General features: G+C 43.0%; 2 protein-coding genes across 5 annotated transcripts in view; one reads left to right on the top strand and one right to left on the bottom strand.

Moving 5' to 3' along the window:
* Efcab11 (EF-hand calcium binding domain 11) overlaps positions 1–16,355 on the bottom strand; it is a 171,667-nt gene extending 155,312 nt beyond the window's left edge. Inside the window, exons 1-3 of the mRNA XM_038338031.1 lie at positions 16,281–16,355; positions 15,727–15,822; positions 11,604–11,649 (exon numbers count right to left, since the gene is read on the bottom strand). Coding sequence (XP_038193959.1) covers positions 11,604–11,649; positions 15,727–15,822; positions 16,281–16,355 — 217 coding nt within the window. The remainder of the gene's footprint in view (positions 1–11,603; positions 11,650–15,726; positions 15,823–16,280) is intronic.
* Positions 16,356–17,612: 1,257 nt separating this feature from the next.
* The window catches only part of Tdp1 (tyrosyl-DNA phosphodiesterase 1), a 77,279-nt gene continuing 76,787 nt past the window's right edge, over positions 17,613–18,104 (top strand). For 3 of the 4 annotated variants that reach the window (XR_005286247.1, XM_038337360.1, XM_038337361.1), the window contains exon 1: positions 17,613–17,646. The gene's annotated coding sequence lies outside the window, so the exon portion shown is untranslated. The remainder of the gene's footprint in view (positions 17,647–18,104) is intronic. The other variant, XM_038337359.1, reaches the window with a different exon arrangement.

The following is an 18,104-nucleotide window of genomic DNA, read 5'->3' as shown; positions in this document are numbered from 1 at the left end:
ACAATGAATCTGAGAAAATGGGCCAGAATAAGGCAGTCTTCATCACACACAGAAATCAGGCATAGGAGATACCGTGCCACTGTACCGACTGCGGAATACTTGTGCCTGCACATTAGAACTGTCCAAAGAAAGCTCCCCAACTGCTGCAAAGGATAGGCACTCTGAACGAAGGCAGTATGCAACTACTAGAAAGTTATCAAGGACAGTGACTTCATGACATGAGTTCTCTTCTACCACAAGTCAAACCTCTCTGACATCAGACCTAAGCAAACAAAAAGAAGAGGGAAGTAGAGGCAGCATAGCATGAAGCAGCCATTAGCTTCACTGCAGAACGCGCACGCGCGCACACACACACACACACACACACACACACACACACACATACACACACACAAAGAAAATGCTCTGGAACAAAGGAAGGAAACTTTACGCCAGAATTCATCCTTCAATAACACCCCACCTTTTGCACTGGGGTGAAACCCTATGAATTTAACTTAAATGGGAACACTTTTTCATGTAGTCATATCTTACTAAATGTGAGAGAGCATTTACTAGGAGGAGCCCTAAGAAAATACTGAGCATACAGAAAGTTACCCTGAAAATTGATATTTGTGTAGAACTCACTGCAAAGAACTGGGAAGTCCGTCTTTTAGAATCCACACTTCTCTGTATACCTCAGAGAACTGAAGAAAATCAAGCTATCATCCCAGTTCATTCCTTCAATTAAGGAAAGAAATTCTTCAGTGTGGGGTTAGAGAAGTAGCTCAATTGACAAAGTGCTTGCCAAGCATGCAAGAGGCCCTAAGTTCAAATCTCAACTCTGCATTAAACCAGGTATGGTAGGCAATGCCTGACATCCCAGAACTGGGGAGATGGGGACATTGTCAGCTCCTTAGAGAGCTTCAGAACAGCTTGAGCTGCATGGAAGTCTATCTCGAAGAAGGACAAACAAACAAGTACAATCCAACAACAACTAAAAATTCTTCATGGAGTCAGATCAGAAAACACATATAAGACAGAGCGCTGTGGAAAGGATGACTGTTACGGTGTCTTCAGCCCCAGTCAGACTTCACACAGCAGAAAAGTCAAAGGACAGGGAGATAAAGCACAAAAAATAACGAGCAAGGGGAAGACCCTTGTCCAGGCAGAATAGTCTATTGACTATTGGGACTACTGACTATCAGGGGACTCTTGGGACAGAGAAACCCATTCAGCACTAAAGAAGCAGGAAGGCCTCCTGCCAAAAGACAGAACTCTTTGTAGACTGGATTATAAACACAGAAACTTTAAGAGGAAAAAAATGCAGGAAAAGTTTCACCAAGACATTACAACTAACTGGAGCGTCAAAGAAACAGTATTTTAAATATTTTGAAAGTGTGAAAATTTCAACAGGAAATTAAAAGCCTGGAAAAACTGTATTAAGTTAGGGATTAGGTAAAACATCTGTTCTTCTGAAAATATTGTTCTAAAATCCATACTTTATATAAGGTATCTAAGTAAGTACACACACGTGTGCACGTGTGTGTGCGTGCATGTGCGTGCATGCATGTGTGTGTGTGTGTGTGTTTGTGTGTGTATACATGAGTTGGAGAATTAGTTCAGTGGTTAAGAACACTTGTTGCTTTTGCAGAGGACCTGAGTTTAATTCCCATCACCCACAGTGGGCAGCTCACACATGACTGCTACTCCAGTTTAAGGGGTGGGCACCTATACATACATAGTGCATATAGAGAAAACCAGACACATATGTATCCAATAAAAATATGAATAAGTAAATGTGTTTTCCATCTAAGTATCATGAAGATATCTTACAATAGCACTGGAGAGGCTCTGCAGGTAAGAGTACTTGTTGCTCTTGCATAAGACCTGGGCTTGGCTCCTAACACCCATATGGTGATGAACAACCATCTGTAACATTAGTTTCAGGGCATACAAACTCCTCTCTGACTTCCACAGATCCCAGGCACTCACATGGTGTGCATACATACATACATGCAGGCAAAATACCCACACATATAAAATAAAATAAATCTTTAAAAGATATTTTACCATATGATATCATATATTAAAGTATAATTAACAATTTAAAATGTCATGACACTTTGCTTCCTGCAATATAAAAATGGTATTGGAAGGCTAGGGCTATAGCTCACTCACTGGTCAGCAACTGACGATGATGTGTGAGGATTCAACCCCTAGTATCACTAACAGTAAAGAAGCGTTTTGACTTGGTCGGTGGAAAGGTCAATGTGTGAAGAGACAAGACTGGCCATGAGTTTTCAGTAGTCCTGATGGAGACATCAGGAATGGTGTCTGTGGAACTGATACTTACACAAGATTTGTAGCAATAAGACCTGCAATTGCAAACAAATCCAAGAGCCTGGGTAAGACCAGTGAGTATTACTCATTAGCAACTACAAATGTGTACAGAAAAGAGTTACTTGCTTTTCACATTTTCTAAAATTTCAAATGTAATATTTCACAATGTGCAAAAGTAGAGAGGAAAAATACAGCATATGCCCAGAGAAATAAGACTCTGATTTAATAAATGTTTGGAAGAAAGCGAGCACAGACTGTAAATTCTACTACTTAATATTCTTTCTTTGATATTTCATAGGCTTCACCACTGCAACCATCCAGGCCTACCTAGACCTTTCTTTACAGGAAGGGTTTTTACTCAAAATTCAGTTTCTGCGTGGCTGTTTTTTGGTGGTTTTTTTTTTTTGTTTGTTTGTTTGTTTTTTCGAGACAGGGTTTCCCTGTAGTTTCTAGAGTCTGTCCTGGAACTAGCTCTTGCAGACCAGGCTGGCCTCGAACTCAGAGATCCGCCTGCCTCTGCCTCCCGAGTGCTGGAATTAAAGGCATGCACCACCACGGCCCGGCTCTTAATTCAGTTTCTTTAACAGAGACAGAACTGCTCCCATTATCTCCTTCTTCTGAGCTTTCTAGCAGGTTGTCTTTCAGGAAATCTAGTGTTTTCATCTAAGCTGCTAAACTGTTGATATAACCTTGTATATCCTAATTATCCTTTAAATAACTATGGGATCTACCACTGTCATTCATGAGATTGGTAATTTGGGTGCCCCACCTATGTGCTTTACAGTTTTATTGATTCACTAATAGAATAAATAAGTTAGCTCTTAATTCCTTTGTCTTTCTCTTCACAGTCTCACTGATTTCCACTTTAATCTTTGTCACTTCCTCCTTCCATTTACTTGGGGCCTCATCTGCATTATATGTATAAATACATGCACATATAGCCAGACTAGCTGTTCCTTTTGTAGTTAAAAGTCAAAGATGAGATCACCATGGGCTGGAGAGATGGCTCGGTGGTTAAGAGTATTGCCTGCTCTTCCAAAGATCCTGAGTTCAATTCCCGGCAACCACATGGTGGCTCACAACCATCTGCAATGAGGTCTGCTGCCCTCTTCTGGCCTGCGGACATACACACAGACAGAATGTTGTATACATAATAAAATATTTTTTTAAAAAAAGATGAGGTCACCAATTTGAGGCTGGTTTTCTTTTTCATAAGACAGAAATTTTGCACTACTTCCTAGGTACTATTTCCAATGCATCTCATAAAGATGTGAAACGTTTCCTTAAAGTAAAAATATTTTCTAGCTCTTCCCTTTGATTTTATTTGACTTGTGAGTTATTTATAAGCATGCTGCTTAGTTTCCAAATACCTGGAACTTTTCCTGGACAGGCCCTGCTATTGATTATAATTCAACCACAAAGAGTAAATATACCATAAGATGTAATCTGCTGTATGAATGTGCTGTGAAGACTTGTGAGGAACTTGCCTGGCAGTTCCTGAGGGAAGAACTCTCCAGATGACAACGGGGCCAAGCTGGTGGTTGATGGTGCTGCGGGTCTTCTTTAGCCTCACTGACTGGAGTCTACCTGCTCTATCATCGACAGGAATGTAGAAACGCCAACCACCATTGAAGACTTACTGTTTCTCTCCTTTGTTTCATCTGTCTTTCCTTTTGTATACTCAGAATTTTGAATGGTGGTGGAAACGTTCAATACTGTGTAGTGTTCTTGATGGACTGACTCCTGCGACTCTGAAATGCCCATGTTCGTCCTGCGTCATTCCTTCTCCTCAAGCTTCTGTACTTTACCTTAGCTAGTTTTCTCCCCATCTATATTAGTTCTATAGATTTTTATCCTCTTAACGGTGCCTCTATAATTAAAGTGGACTGTTTAAAAATAAACCAAAAAGTGAGGAGAACTCTCTATTCACAAAATTTACCAAAATGTTGCAGAGACATGCAAGATTATAGACCTCTAACACCAAAAACTAGCTCTGTAGTAAAGGGGGGAGAAGCTATAAAGGACATTACCAGATCAACTGGTAAAACAGAATATAGATGGTAAATTAGATAAAAAGCATTGTACTTAGGGAGAAAGATATAGTATAAGGGAACAGATGATAAGGCAAATGGGAAGCTATTAGCAATAAATGAATTTGGATAAAGGACATAAAGCTGTTTTCTTACTACTTTTGTTTTGTAGCTTTTGTACGTTTTAAATTATTTCCCAAAGAAAGGCACAGTTTTGAAAAATCAACCCATCTTGATCTGGACCCTAGCTCATCAAACAAAACGGTGTTTGCCTACTCACTAGCTGGCTTGATCTGCCTCCCCCAATTCTTTCTCCTTTATCAGACCATTTTGTTAAGCACAGAAAGAGGTTCTTCCATCTTAAGGGAAAAAACAAAAAACAAAAAAAAACCCAAAACAACAACAACAAAAAAAAAAAAAAAAAAAAAAAAAGAGCCAGGCAGTGCTGGAGCACACTTTTAATCCCAGCACTCAGGAGGCAGAGGCAGGTGGATCTCTGTGAGTTCAAGGCCAGTCTGGTCTACTAGAGCTAGTTCCAGCACAGGTCCAAAGCTACAGAGAATTCTTGTCTCAAAAAAACAACAACAAACAAAACAAAACAAAAAACCAAGAAACCAAACATCCCCTGACCCGAGGCCACTCCAGACTTGCTGAGACTCGCATCTACGCACACTGAAAATTTGTCGCTTCACCCTTACACCTGTATCTCCACACTGCTTTAGCAGGCTGGTGACTTCACCACACGCTCTAATCTGCTTGCCAGAGTCACACATGCTTCCAGGCTGCCAGCTCCAGTGGCCACTCCTCACTCTGCTACCTGGCCTGTGAGCAGCATTTAGTAACGCTGGTCACTCTCTACTTCCTCTGGCTTTTCAACCAACATTTATGGTTGTCTTTCTGTCATTCCCAAGTCTCCTTTACCCTTTCCACATCCTTTACCGGACTCTCTTAATTATAGCTCCTAAATTATCCACTTATCTCTGTCCAAATAGGTTCATCCCATACGTGATTTTTTAAAAAATCATCTACACGCTAATATTCCCAATTTTATTTCTTCACCCCAAAACTCCCCTGAGTTCCATACGCACTTAATTGAGCTGACATATGGATTGAGACTTCTGAAATTTAACATCCTGAAAAAAACAACTCTCATTCTCCCCAGCCTCAAACAGTCATTTCCATTCCTCCTATTCCAGCGATTCTCTTTGTCCTCCAGCTGCTCAGCTCAGAAAACAGCATCAAAGCCAGACACGGTGGGGTGGCGTACGCCTGTGTTCCCAGACACAGGAGGCTGAGACAGGAGATCAAAACTAGGTAGCCAGTGTAGGCTACATAACAAGAGCTGGTCTGTGACAGTTAATCTGGATTGTTAACTCAGAGTCACCACAGAAACTCAGCTTGTCTGTGATGGAGCATCTCAGTTAGCTTAATTGAGGTGGAAGGCCCACGCTAAATGTGGGAGGTGACATTCCTTTGCTTCGGCTTGAGATAAATAAAGGGGAGAGGAGGTTGAGTGTAAATATTGGTTGATATTTCTGGCTGTGGAGGAAATGTGACCAGCCACCTCAAACTCCCTCCACCACAACTTCCTGCTATGAAGCTCTGTACCCTGGAACTACCGGCCAAGACAAACCCGTGCCTCCATAACTTGCTTTTGTCAGGCATTTTAGCACAAAAACAGGACAAGTAACTGCCTCAACACACACACACACACACACACACACACACACACACACACACACAGAGTAAAACGGAATCATATTAAATTATAAGTGATATTTTTGTCTTCATGCTTTTGAATACCTTAAAATTTTCTACTAGAAACTCATCATGCTTGTAAATTAACTAAATTAAAATGAAAAGAACTTCTTGATAAGACAGTGGATGTCTTAGTTTCATTTATGTTATCATAAGACACACCCTGACAGTAAGCAGTCTGGGGGAGACGAGGTTTATTATAGCTCACAATTCCAGGCCACAGCCCATCACTGTGGGGAAGCTGCAGCGGTAGACTTGCTCATTCACTGTCTAGAGCAGACAGAAGGGGATAGAGAGATGGCTCAGAGGTTTAGAGCACTGGCTGCTTTTCCAAGGTCCTGAGTTCAATTCCCAGCAACCACACGGAGGTTCACAGCCACCATGAGATCTGGCGCCCTCTTCTGGTGTGCAGGCACACATGCAGGCAGACCACAGTACAAATAACAAATAAATAAATCTTAAAAAAAAAAAAAAACAGAAAGAAATGAACGCATGCCTGCTTGGTGCTCTTCTAGCTCAGTCTCCTCACACAGTTCAGAGCACAATGGTGCTGTCCATATTCAGGGTGCATCTTCCCATCTCCATTAACCCAATTAAAAAAGATGCCTCGCAGGCATGCCCCCAGGGGCCTGATCTCAGCAACTGGCACTGGGACCCTCTTTCCAAGTGGCTCTTGGTTGAGACAAAATGACAATTAAAATTGACCACTGCTGTGAATGAGAGGGCGCCTCTGTGCAACCTGGTGTCATATTGCTAAAAGGAGCCGAGCAAAAATAAATAAAAAGCTTAAGCCGAGGTGAGATACTCAGAGAGAAGCAGTCAAGAGTGGCATTAACAGGTGCATGGCTACACCATGACGCTCACAGGCCCTGGAGTCAGGGGGAGCTTGCGGGAGGTGCTTTCTTCTCCTGGCCATGCGCACTATAATTAGCAGTGAGGGAGCTGGAGGAAAACTGGCCCCGCAGGGAAACAACCAGGGCCTGGCTATACCATGGATGAAAAGATGGCGGGCACCTTGAGGGCTTCGTGAAGGAGGCAGGAGTGGCAAGTCCACCTGAGTATGCTCTTCTACACCTGTGCCACGGATAGACTAGCCTGGGAAGACGCCATCTCTACCACTGTCTCGGCCAGTATCAGTATACATAAGAGTATACTTAACAGTTGCCCTGGTAGGCATGAGTAAATCTGGCAGCCAGGAAGAAACACCTAGTCACAGAGGTAAATCCAACCAGCCAGGCCTAAGAACCCCAGTTACACAGAATTCCACATGGAAAGTGTGAGCCCCAAAATACTAGAGATGAGTCAGTAACTGGCAGTGAGGGGTGTGGGGCTCAGACCAGGGAATTCTGGAAGGAACATGAGTCGCACACAATGACTTAAACCATGTGAACAACTGAAATTAGCAGCCCTCCCCACATCAGCAGAGACTACCATGAGAAAACATTCAGGTGAGGAGGAGAAAGAAACCATATCCATCCAAGTTGGAAGACATACTAGCTGAGGTTAAGCACCTCCTGCATTTTCTCTCTTTTACTTCGAGTTTTATTGGTATTTTTCTACTTCACTTATTCTAGTTTCCTTTCTGTTGCTGTGATCAAAAAAAAAAAATGTGCTGACAGACAGAATGCTAAAGGAAAAGGGGTTTATTCAGCTTACGAATCCAGGTCATGATCCATCACTCTGGGAAAAGGCAAGAACCTGAAGCAGCAGCCACAGTCAAGAACGGAGAGAACAAAAGCCTGGCTTCCCTGTGCTCAGTACAGACAAGACAATGCTCCCAAACATGCTCACATGCTAATCTGATTTAAGCAGTCCCTCAATGAGAGTCTCTTCCCAGCAGGTTCTACGCAGCGTCAGGTTGATAATTAAAGCCATCATACTTGCTCTGTTTTGGCTTACACCTTGTCTGAACGTAACCTCCATGGCTCATCATATGGCCTTCCTGAACACCCTCACTGTCTGTACCTCGTCTATAGGAACTAGTCCTCGCGCTTCTCCTCATCATATGGCCTTCCTGAACACCCTCACTGTCTGTACCTCGTCTATAGGAACTAGTCCTCGCGCTTCTCCTCATATGGCCTTCCTGAACACCCTCACTGTCTGTACCTCGTCTATAGGAACTATTCCTCGTGCTTCTCCTCATACACTGACCTTCTTCCAGCTCTAGCCCACGTTAACATGTTCCCTCTACTCATGCCTCATTCTCTCATTCCCCCTTTCCCAACTCTCATTTTACCACTTACTTACTAATACTTTAGCTTTAAAAAAATTAAGCACTATTAACAATTAACCTATTTCCCAAACAGTTCCCCAGCGCAGCAGTTGCTGAACTACATGAACACGGAGTCCCGTCAAATCGTTATATCTGCTACTGCTTGTTTACGTCCATACCTGAAGTAACTAATGTCTTAGTGCTCACAGTGCTGCCTGGGATTCTTCACTCCCACTTTGTGTCTAAGGGGTGACTTTTTAAATTGACTATTGCTGTATCTCTATACTGGGCCTTTCCACCTCCATCAGTTGTAGCTGCTTCTGAAGACAGTATTCTACTCTTGAAACAGCACACAGATCATGTCTGGTGCCCTGAACACTTAGTGGTCTTAACTACTGAGCTGTACCTCCAGTCCAATGGAGATATTGAAATGGGTCTGCACTAAATGTGCTATTGCCATTGCTAGTACACCCATTTTCACTATGTTGATTCTGCCAACCCATGAGTATGTGAGATGTTTCTGCCTTTTAGCTTCATCTTTAATTTCTTCAGGGTTTTAAAATTTGTACTGCAGAGATATTTTGTTTTCTTGGTCAGATTTACCCCTCGATTTTTGGTTGGGGCTTTTTGTTTTGTTTTGTTTGAGTTTGGTTTTAAAGCTAGTATGAATGGGTTTGCCTTCTTGATTTCTTTCTGAACATTCATTATTTATATATAAAAAAGCTACTGATTCTTGTCTTTTGATTTTATATCCTACTGAATATTGTTATTTTAAGGGTTTTCTGATGGAGTCTGTAAGTCCACTTATCATCTACAAATTAGCATAAGTGGACTTCTTTCTTACTTGTATCCCTTCCAGTTCTTTGTCTTGTGTTAGTCTTCTATGATTTAAAGGACCATGCTGAATAAGAGTAGAGGTATATACCTAAAGAACTCTAAGGTAGCATCCCTACAGGTGATGGCTACTCTTGGTTGTCAACCTGACTACATCTTAAGTTAACTAAAATAAAAAAAAAAAAAAATGAAGGGCACACCTGTGAGGGAGTTCTACTTAGTTGGAAGTAGAAAGATCCACTTCTAGCCAGGCGGTGGTGGCGCATGCCTTTAATCCCAGCACTCGGGAGGCAGAGGCAGGCGGATCTCTGTGAGTTCGAGACCAGCCTGGTCTACAAGAGCTAGTTCCAGGATAGGCTCCAAAGCTACAGAGAAACCCTGTCTCGAAAAACCAAAAAAAAAAAAAAAAAAAAAAAAGAAAGATCCACTTCTAATCCAGATCTTAAGGAGGGTACACATGCCTTTAATCTGGTATTGAGGCAGGAAGACATGCCTTTAATCTGGGCCACACCTTCTGCTATAGAAGTCTATAGAAGGACATGGAAGAAGGAAGCTTTTACTCTTTGCCTGCTTGCCCCCCCCTTGCTAGCAAGTCCATTCCTTCACTGGCATTAGCGACTACTTCTTCAGGATTCCAGTATCTACTGAAAACCAGCTGAGACATCCTGCCCTGTGGACTGAGCAACTTCTAGATTCTTAGACTTAGCCATTGTTGGACTAGCTAGACCACAGCCAGTATATCATTCTAATAAACCGTGTGTGTGTGTGTGTGTGTGTGTGTGTGTGCACTAAATAGATAGATTATAAAAAGATACATATATACACACACATAGAGAGAGAGATTCGTTCTATAAATTGTTAGAAAACTCTAATACATAAGCATAATGTTTCATGTAGTACTATTTACAATCAGAAAGTTATGCCATTGTCCTATGTGTTCATCAAAAAAAGAATGGATAAAGAAAAGAAAAATATTTGTAGCATATATTACTGGTAAATACACAATCCCTCCACAAAGTCTTAAGAGCTTTTGAAAGTCAAGGAATAAAAGACTACACACAGTCACACAAATTTAGAACAATGGGAAAAGTCATGAAAAATGCTTCCTTAAAATATGATAAACAAATGTCTTGATGCAGGACTTGATGCTCAACTTCTACAATACAGTTTTATTCTGCTATGAAAAGGATAAAATTATGTTATTTGCTGGAAAATGGGAGCAACTAGAGACCATCCATTACATGAAATGTCAGACATAGGAAGAACCCAGAATTTGAACCATATTTGAAGGACCCAGAATTCTTTATAGATATATAAACTCCCAACACACACACAGAGAGAGAGAGAGAGAGAGAGAGAGAGAGAGAGAGAGAGAGAGAGAGAGAGAGAGAGAGAGTGAGAGAGACAGAGACAGAGAGACAGAGAAAGGAAGAAGAGGAGGAGGGGAGAGGAAGGAGAGAGACACACAGAGACACACAGAGAGGGACAAGTGCACACTTGCACAAAGCATAAAGGCAAAAAGAACACCGAGAAAAAGAAGGAGATAAAGGTGAGGCTGTCAGAAGTAGAGCTGCAGGAAAGGACTGGAAAGACAGTAAATATGGTCAAAACCCAGCATAATGTATGATGAATCTATACCAAGAACAAAAAGGAAGACATAAAAAAGCACAATGGTAGCAAGAATGTGGGGAAAGAAGAACCCTTTGTCGCCGGTGGTGAGAATGCAAACTGGTGCAGCCACCACAGAAAGAAGTATAGATTTCTTAAAACCCAAAACTAGAATTACCATATGACTGGGCTATATAGCTCCTGGGTCCTCCCACAGATGCATACACATCCACGATTACTGCTGCACTATTAATACTTAAGAAATGGAACCAGCCTAGAAGTCAATCATAAGATAAATTCATAAAGAAAATTTAACACACAATGGAATTTTATTTATCTAGAGAGAAACATGAAATCGTGGCATTTGCAGGAATGAATGGACCTGCATGCTAAGTGAAATATGCCAAACTCAGAACAACAAACACTCTCAAATATGGGAACTGGGCTTTTAATGTGGGGGTGGGGGCTACGCACAGGGCATAGAACTGGAAAGGGGACATGAGAAGGAATGAAGAAATCTCAAGCCCTGAGGAGAGGAAGAAAAGAGAAAGTTAGAGAACACAGGTGACATAAAAGCAGATGGGGCTGTGAGGCACAGAGGGGACCAGAAAGAGGGGACAGGAAAGACGACGAGGAGGACAAAGTGTGCATGGAAATACCCACTAGAATGAAACCCATTATTCTGTGCATTAAATTAAAAATTTTTCTTAAAATCTAAAGCTTTCCTTTTGAATAATAAGAAGCAAAGACGTGTTTAAATACGATGCACAAACTGTCTTAATTACATCGTTCTTAATTTTAGTTCTGTGAATGTCTACTAAAAATGTTAACTTTCACATTACCAGAAGTGTTGGGATTTACTGAAGACATCAGAGAGTCCGCTTCTATCTAGAAAAGAGGAAAGATTGAGAGGATGTGAAATTTTATCAGATATTTCAAAGTACTAGTTCTGAGTTCCCAGGGTATGGGAAGACACATATTTTATGTGAAACCAATTTTACTGAATCTAGTAGACAATAACCTCACTCGACATTATGATGGTCATTTTTCTTGTTCATTAACATCCACAAGAGGCACTAATCTACCATAATGCCCCCCAAAACTTCACTCCATTGGCCAATAGCTTAAATATATAAAATCAATTTGGCTGTTTTATATATATTACAACCTAAAATATAATCTTTCTTTTTTATTAAAAAAAAAACAATTGTTACAATGGCTTTATTCTTCCATTTTCCAGAGACTAAAAGTACCCCAAGTCAGGTGTGGTAGTTTTCAACACTTCTGAGACCATGGCAGGAAGGAAAAGACTGAAGCCTGCATGAGCTACACTGTAAAACCCTACCAATAAAAGAAGGTAATATAATAAAACAATAATACATGATCAATGCAGAAACAAGAAGAGCATAAATTACAAAGAAGACATTTTAAAATTCAGTGGGTACCACAGTCAACAGTTTGGTCTAGTCTAGCCTTGTGCTTGTTTTTGCCTAAACAACACAAACCACTTGAGAACACACTGTATATGTAGCTCTGGGGCCTGCTTTAAGTAAATGTTAACACAGAAACATTTCCTTCCCATTGGTGACAGGGGCTTTATTTGTAAACACTAAGGAAACTGAGCCTTGATGGTAACTGACATTTTTTTTTCTGGTGTCTGTCTTAAATCTTCCATAATCTTGCCGGGCAGTGGTGGCGCACGCCTTTAATCCCAGCACTCGGGAGGCAGAGGCAGGCGGATCTCTGAGTTTGAGGCCAGCCTGGTCTACAAGAGCTAGTTCCAGGACAGGCTCTAGAAACTACAGGGAAACCTTGTCTTGAAAAACCAATAAAAAAGAAAACTTCCATAATCTTGAGTCCCTCCATTTCCCTGGCTTCCTCATGTCCCTTCCCAGTGGTTCCTACTCCATCTTTGTCATGAATTCCCTGCCTATCTTTAAATGCAGCATCCCCAAAGTTATTTCCTTGGAATGGTGCCATTCACACCCTGCAGAAACTTCCTCCAGAATGCCGTTCAGTCTTACACTTTGAGCTGCCCCTTAGAAACTTATAGCCTCAAACCTATCTCTGGCCCCATCTCTCTACCCAAATGTGGTTCCCATATTTAAGAGGTAAAACCTCAAAACCCCACAGAGTATCTAACAAATGTACAGGGAACACTTCAATCCCAACTGGCTCCTCTGAACCCACTTCCGTCTGAATTTACTTCTGCTTGGCAATGCCACCGCCCTTTCTAGCATATTCTATCCGAGCAAACACAAGGGCTCCTGGATGCTGCGTAGAACATTAGTCGAGCTTCTCTAGTCTAAATGACACCTATTATAGCTGCCCCGACCTTGTCCCTCCTTCCTGTTTATAAAGTATCTCTCTTGATGTGCATCTGCTTTCTAAGCTCTATACAAAAACAAAACTGCTTCAAAGCAGAAACTGTGTCTATTCATCTTTACATTCCCAGCAACTGCCAGGTACTCCTCTGATTAAACAGATTTAATAAACTCATTCTGCAAGCATCAATGTATAAATGACACCATATAAGTCCTTTATGAGATGCTATTGCAGCGTGATGGTTGTCTAAAATAACAATTCACAGTTAATTCTTCAAAATCACATTCTCCGTGTTAGAATTTTTTTTATATGTCTCATTTAATTGGCTGACTTAGAATCAGTATTTTATTTAATCAAACATGGCATTAAGAATTCAACTCTGGCACTTAATGTCATATAAAATTTAAAATACAAGAAGGTATACATTGAGAACTGGAAGGATTGCTCAGTGGTTAAGAGCATAGGCTGCTCTTCCAGAGGATCTGGGTTCAATTCATGGCAGCTCAACTGTCTGTAATTCCAGTTCCAGGGCATCTGACACCCTAATACAGACATACATGTAAGCAAAATACCAATGTATATAAAACAAAAATAACTGAACAGTTCCTTGCTGAAAAAAGTTTATTGTATACATGGCTGGCACATGTTTAGGTGCTTTGCTATGATCTTGCTTGATTGCTGACTGACCTGTAACCAGTTATATATGTCATTTCCCTAAAAATAAAATGTGAGGGCCAGTAAGGTGTCTCAGCATAAAAAAGCACTTTCTATTATGCCTGGTAACCTGAGTTACCCCTGGGACTCACATAGTCGAAGGAAAGAACAGACTCCCATAAGTTGTTCTCTGACCTCCACAAACTACCCCACATACACTCATCCACACAAACAATGTAAGTTTTTAGCTTACATTATTTTTTAACTCAATCCAGTATGCAAAGTAAAAGCTGTCAAATTTCGTCAAGTGTATGCACATGACCACACTGCTGTACCTGCCATTTAATCCTTCACCCAGTCAACAGTTAAAACAGACTCGAGGGGCATAAAAAGCAAAAGGAAATAAGCTATCTTTCCAGGTGAGCCCAGGCTAAGTACAATGCTTTAAAACATTCAGCCTTTTCAAGCCATCTGCCCGGAGCTCCAGTGTGAAATGATTGCAGGTTAGCAGGGCTGCTGCAATTTCAGAGCCAGTCCAGGCTAGCACTCTGAACTCATAACTGGCCTCTCAGGAGCTGAGCATCTCTGACCTTCTGAATCCTGCAAGCTGTCTGCAAACTTACGTGTGTGTGTGTGTGTGTGTGTGTGTGTGTGGCGGGAGGAGGTCAGAATATATGAGCTGTGGTGCACTCAAGTGCACGGAAGGGTACAGGAATGGGATATCACAGAGTCCCTGGCTACACTGACTCAAGGAGCAGGGGAGCCTTAGCTGTCAGATCTGGGAAAGCGGAGGGCATTCCAGGCTGAGGAGTGCTGCTTCTGCTTGATGGTTGTAGTTTACTCTTTTGAATTTGGACAGTGTCTTAAATGTGCTTAGTTCCAGTTCAGCAGCTTAACAAAAATGGATCCCTCTCTAGACTGCTTCTAACAGAAGAGCAGAACAGCACAAAGACAGGGTAAGCAGGAAACTATCTACTGAAATAGAAGGTTCATTGGGGTTCAGCTGTGGTCTAATGACTGGGAAGCATGCAATGCTTATGAGAAAGTAACAGCCACAATGTTTCAAATGCAGCCTCCACTGTGGAAAAAGCAGTGTAGAAAGAACTAAGAACCAAAGTGCAATACTGATTTCTGGGCAAGACACGGCTTCTGCACTCTTGAATTGACAACCCTGTGATACCCCTGTACATGATTGGGTCTGTTAACACTCTGCAAGGGAAGGGGGAGAGGCTCATGAGAATGTGTGTGTGTGTGTGTGTGTGTGTGTGTGTGTTTATATCCACAAAGACATACCCTGTGTGTATTTAAACATAAAAGGATGCTCAAGTCAACAATGCAACAATGCTTGCAGGAACTGATTAATTCAAACAACAACCAAAGGAAAATGGACTAAAGAGACTATTATACACTATTTTTTAAGGTCATAATGGTGTGTGCTTTGGAGTTGTTGCTAATGTGACACGTTAAATGAATGTTAAAATAAGAGTATGCAACTAATATTTTCAGAAGACTATAACTACACATGTATGTAGAACAATACAGAAGAAACTGACTATCTCATGGTAAGTGGGACCCTAGTCTAGTGGAAAGAGAAGGGATTTTGTGCATTGTATGAATGTATTACTTTTATCAATTAAAGAAAGCCACCCAGAAGTTCTATTATATACATATCAGCTAGTAGGCAAATTCTTCCTATTACAGCACCACCCCACCGCCTAGCATATTCTAACACCCTATATTTCTTAAAATTTTAGGGGATGTTTTGTTGGCTTCACTGGTATAGATATTTAATTCGTCCCTGAGTTAGGCCTTTGTCGGGGAGGGTGACATTTAGAAATGTCTTAAAAATTAGCTTATAAATTTGCTCTATAGATATCAGAAAGAAGTCCAGGCCTATTTTCTTATGACACGTTTCTACAGCATCCAAAGACGAGAAAGAGAGGCAAGAGGACGAGAGAGCAGCAGCAGAATGGAGGAGAAACTAACCTTGGAGGGTTTGTATCCAAACAGCATTACAATCGCAATCTTAAAGTCCTCTCGGCTCAAGTAGCCTTTGTTGTCTTCATCACATGCTTTAAATACCTAAGGAATATTAGACATCTACAATTAGTCAGAAGCCAGAAACACAAACATGTAGAACCCAACCTGGTTGTGGGGCTTTTAAAATGCGGTTTCATTACCCTAGTTTTAATTCTCAAGCAATAGAAACGCTGAGTTAAGTTCGTCTCTCTGGCCCCCGCCCTCAAAGTTTAAGCGGCTGGATCTCTAGACTGACAAATCAACTCATCTAAGCCACTGAAATAAACCACACAAAAGGTCAGTCCTGGGATTCAGAAGGTGACGCAAAGGGGAAGAGAGAAGCTAATGCAGATAGGGGTGTGGCGGGCAGGGAAATGATCAGAGTCCTGCAGCTGTAACTTGGTTTTAAGCACAGTTCTTTTCAAGGCCGATTAGAACCTCGCTAAGGGAGGCCCAGGAGCAGTGACAGAAGTGGCCATGGTCAAGCTGAACCCGAACTAGGGGCGCGTTCCTAGACCTACTTCCACCCATTTCCTGCGTTCCGAGGCGCTGGCTTCGCATGCCCGCGGCCTGGCGCCTGCCTCTGACCGAAACATCGCCACCAACACAGACACCGACACCGACACCGACGCTGCCCAGGCAACCCGGCACCTCAACTTTTCCAGAGGGACCGCAACTTCCCACCGCGGCCACGCCCACCTCCGCTGGGCCTCAACTTCGCCGCGCAACTCCAACGTCTCCTCCCATTGGCTAGCCTCCGAGCCACTGGCGTTGATTTCGTAGTGTCATTGGTCAAAGGGGCAGTTTAACAACGGGGAGGGGCCCCCAAGACACGCCCCCGGCTCTTAGCCCCGCCCCTTCTCGGCTTTCATGACTCCTTGAACGCCGCTGAGGGAGATCTGGTGACTTTAGATTTTTTTGTGCGTGTGTGTGACGTGTTTTGATTGTTTTCAGGCTTTCTAACAAACTTGCGATAAAATTCCCTTTGATTATTTTGACCCACACCTTTTCTAGAACTTGTAGGAGAAAAAAGGAGAATGTGAAGAAGGCACACACACACAAATTGAACTCCAGGATTCATTTTTTAACCAAGCCACTGCACGGCGTTCTCAGGGCAGCTACTATATTTGTTTTCGCCCTCTTGGTAACCCCAGCACTTAACACTGTCTAGAACAATTAAACGAAATGACCCATTAGAGTGTTTACACAGAATTAGCTAACCCCTCCACCCCCCCCCCCCCGGGAAGCAACGAGACTGACTCAAGGAATAAAACAAGAATCCCAAAGCAGACGTCTTTATACAAGTTGAGGAATGCTCTAGACCTTCGTTTCCCAGACCGGTTTATGCTAGACGTATCAACCCTTGAGGCAGATCGGTGAGATTGACTGGAACACGCCCGTTTCAAAGGAGAGTCATTCGAGGTTCTGTATTTTATGGGAACTCGTTTAACTTTTCATCCTGCAGTAGATGTTAAAGTCTGCAGCAGCTGCCTCTTAACTGAGCCCACCTATCTGCGAAAGCACACCGCTGCCTCAGCCCTGAGGCTGCCTGAGAGCAGTCCCGGGGAGCCTGGTGTTGTTTGCTAATTAACTAGGCAAGAAGCTAGCGGGCAGCTTTCTGTTTCTCCTTTCTTAAGGAGTCAACAGGAAACCAGCGTAGAGAGGGTGTGTGTGTGGGGGGGGGGGGGGGGAACTAGGTTTCCCGAGGCACCCAGGCATCCCTTTTCTAGGTCTCCCTCGAATACGGCGGGCTTTAGGACCCAGCGGCGAGCATCCGGAAGTGGAAGCAGCCCGCAGGCAGGGCCGCGGCGCCGGCAGGTTTGAATCCCGCGCATGCGCGGGTGCGCCGAGGGGCGGGGTCTCGGCGGCGGAGGACTGGCGGGTCAGGTAGGTGTCTGCGGCTGCGGGCGCCGGCTCGGGGCGGTCTCTGGCGGCGGTAACTCTGCGCCCGCCCTCCTGATGGCGGCGCGCTGGCCGCTGCGATCCGACGTGGTAGTTAGAAGGCCTGCAGGGCTTGGGCGGACCACGAGGCCGCGTTCCTTGGGCACGGTTCCCTCCTCCCCGAACCCAGGATCCTGCAGCCCTTGCCCCCTGGGGCGCTCTGCAAGGGCGAGGGGCACCCCACGGGATAGGCTCTGAGCCGCTCTACCCTCAGTTTCCACATCGGGGGACGGTCGTGAAATAGGGATTGTCTTACGGGTGAAATGAGACTGTACCCTTGGAATTGTGGGCAGAGCTGAGCGCCCGGGAAAGTTGACAGCTTCACGATTTGCTTAGCGTACCCTCAAATTACCCACTTTTCCATGGCCATCTTCTTAAGTACCCTGTACACCCAGCTCCTGCAA

The sequence above is a fragment of the Arvicola amphibius genome, chromosome 7 (genome assembly GCF_903992535.2).
Source record: "Arvicola amphibius chromosome 7, mArvAmp1.2, whole genome shotgun sequence".
NCBI lineage: Eukaryota > Metazoa > Chordata > Mammalia > Rodentia > Cricetidae > Arvicola > Arvicola amphibius.
Note: the sequence above shows the minus strand (reverse complement) of the source record. Positions and strands in the feature narration are given on the sequence as shown.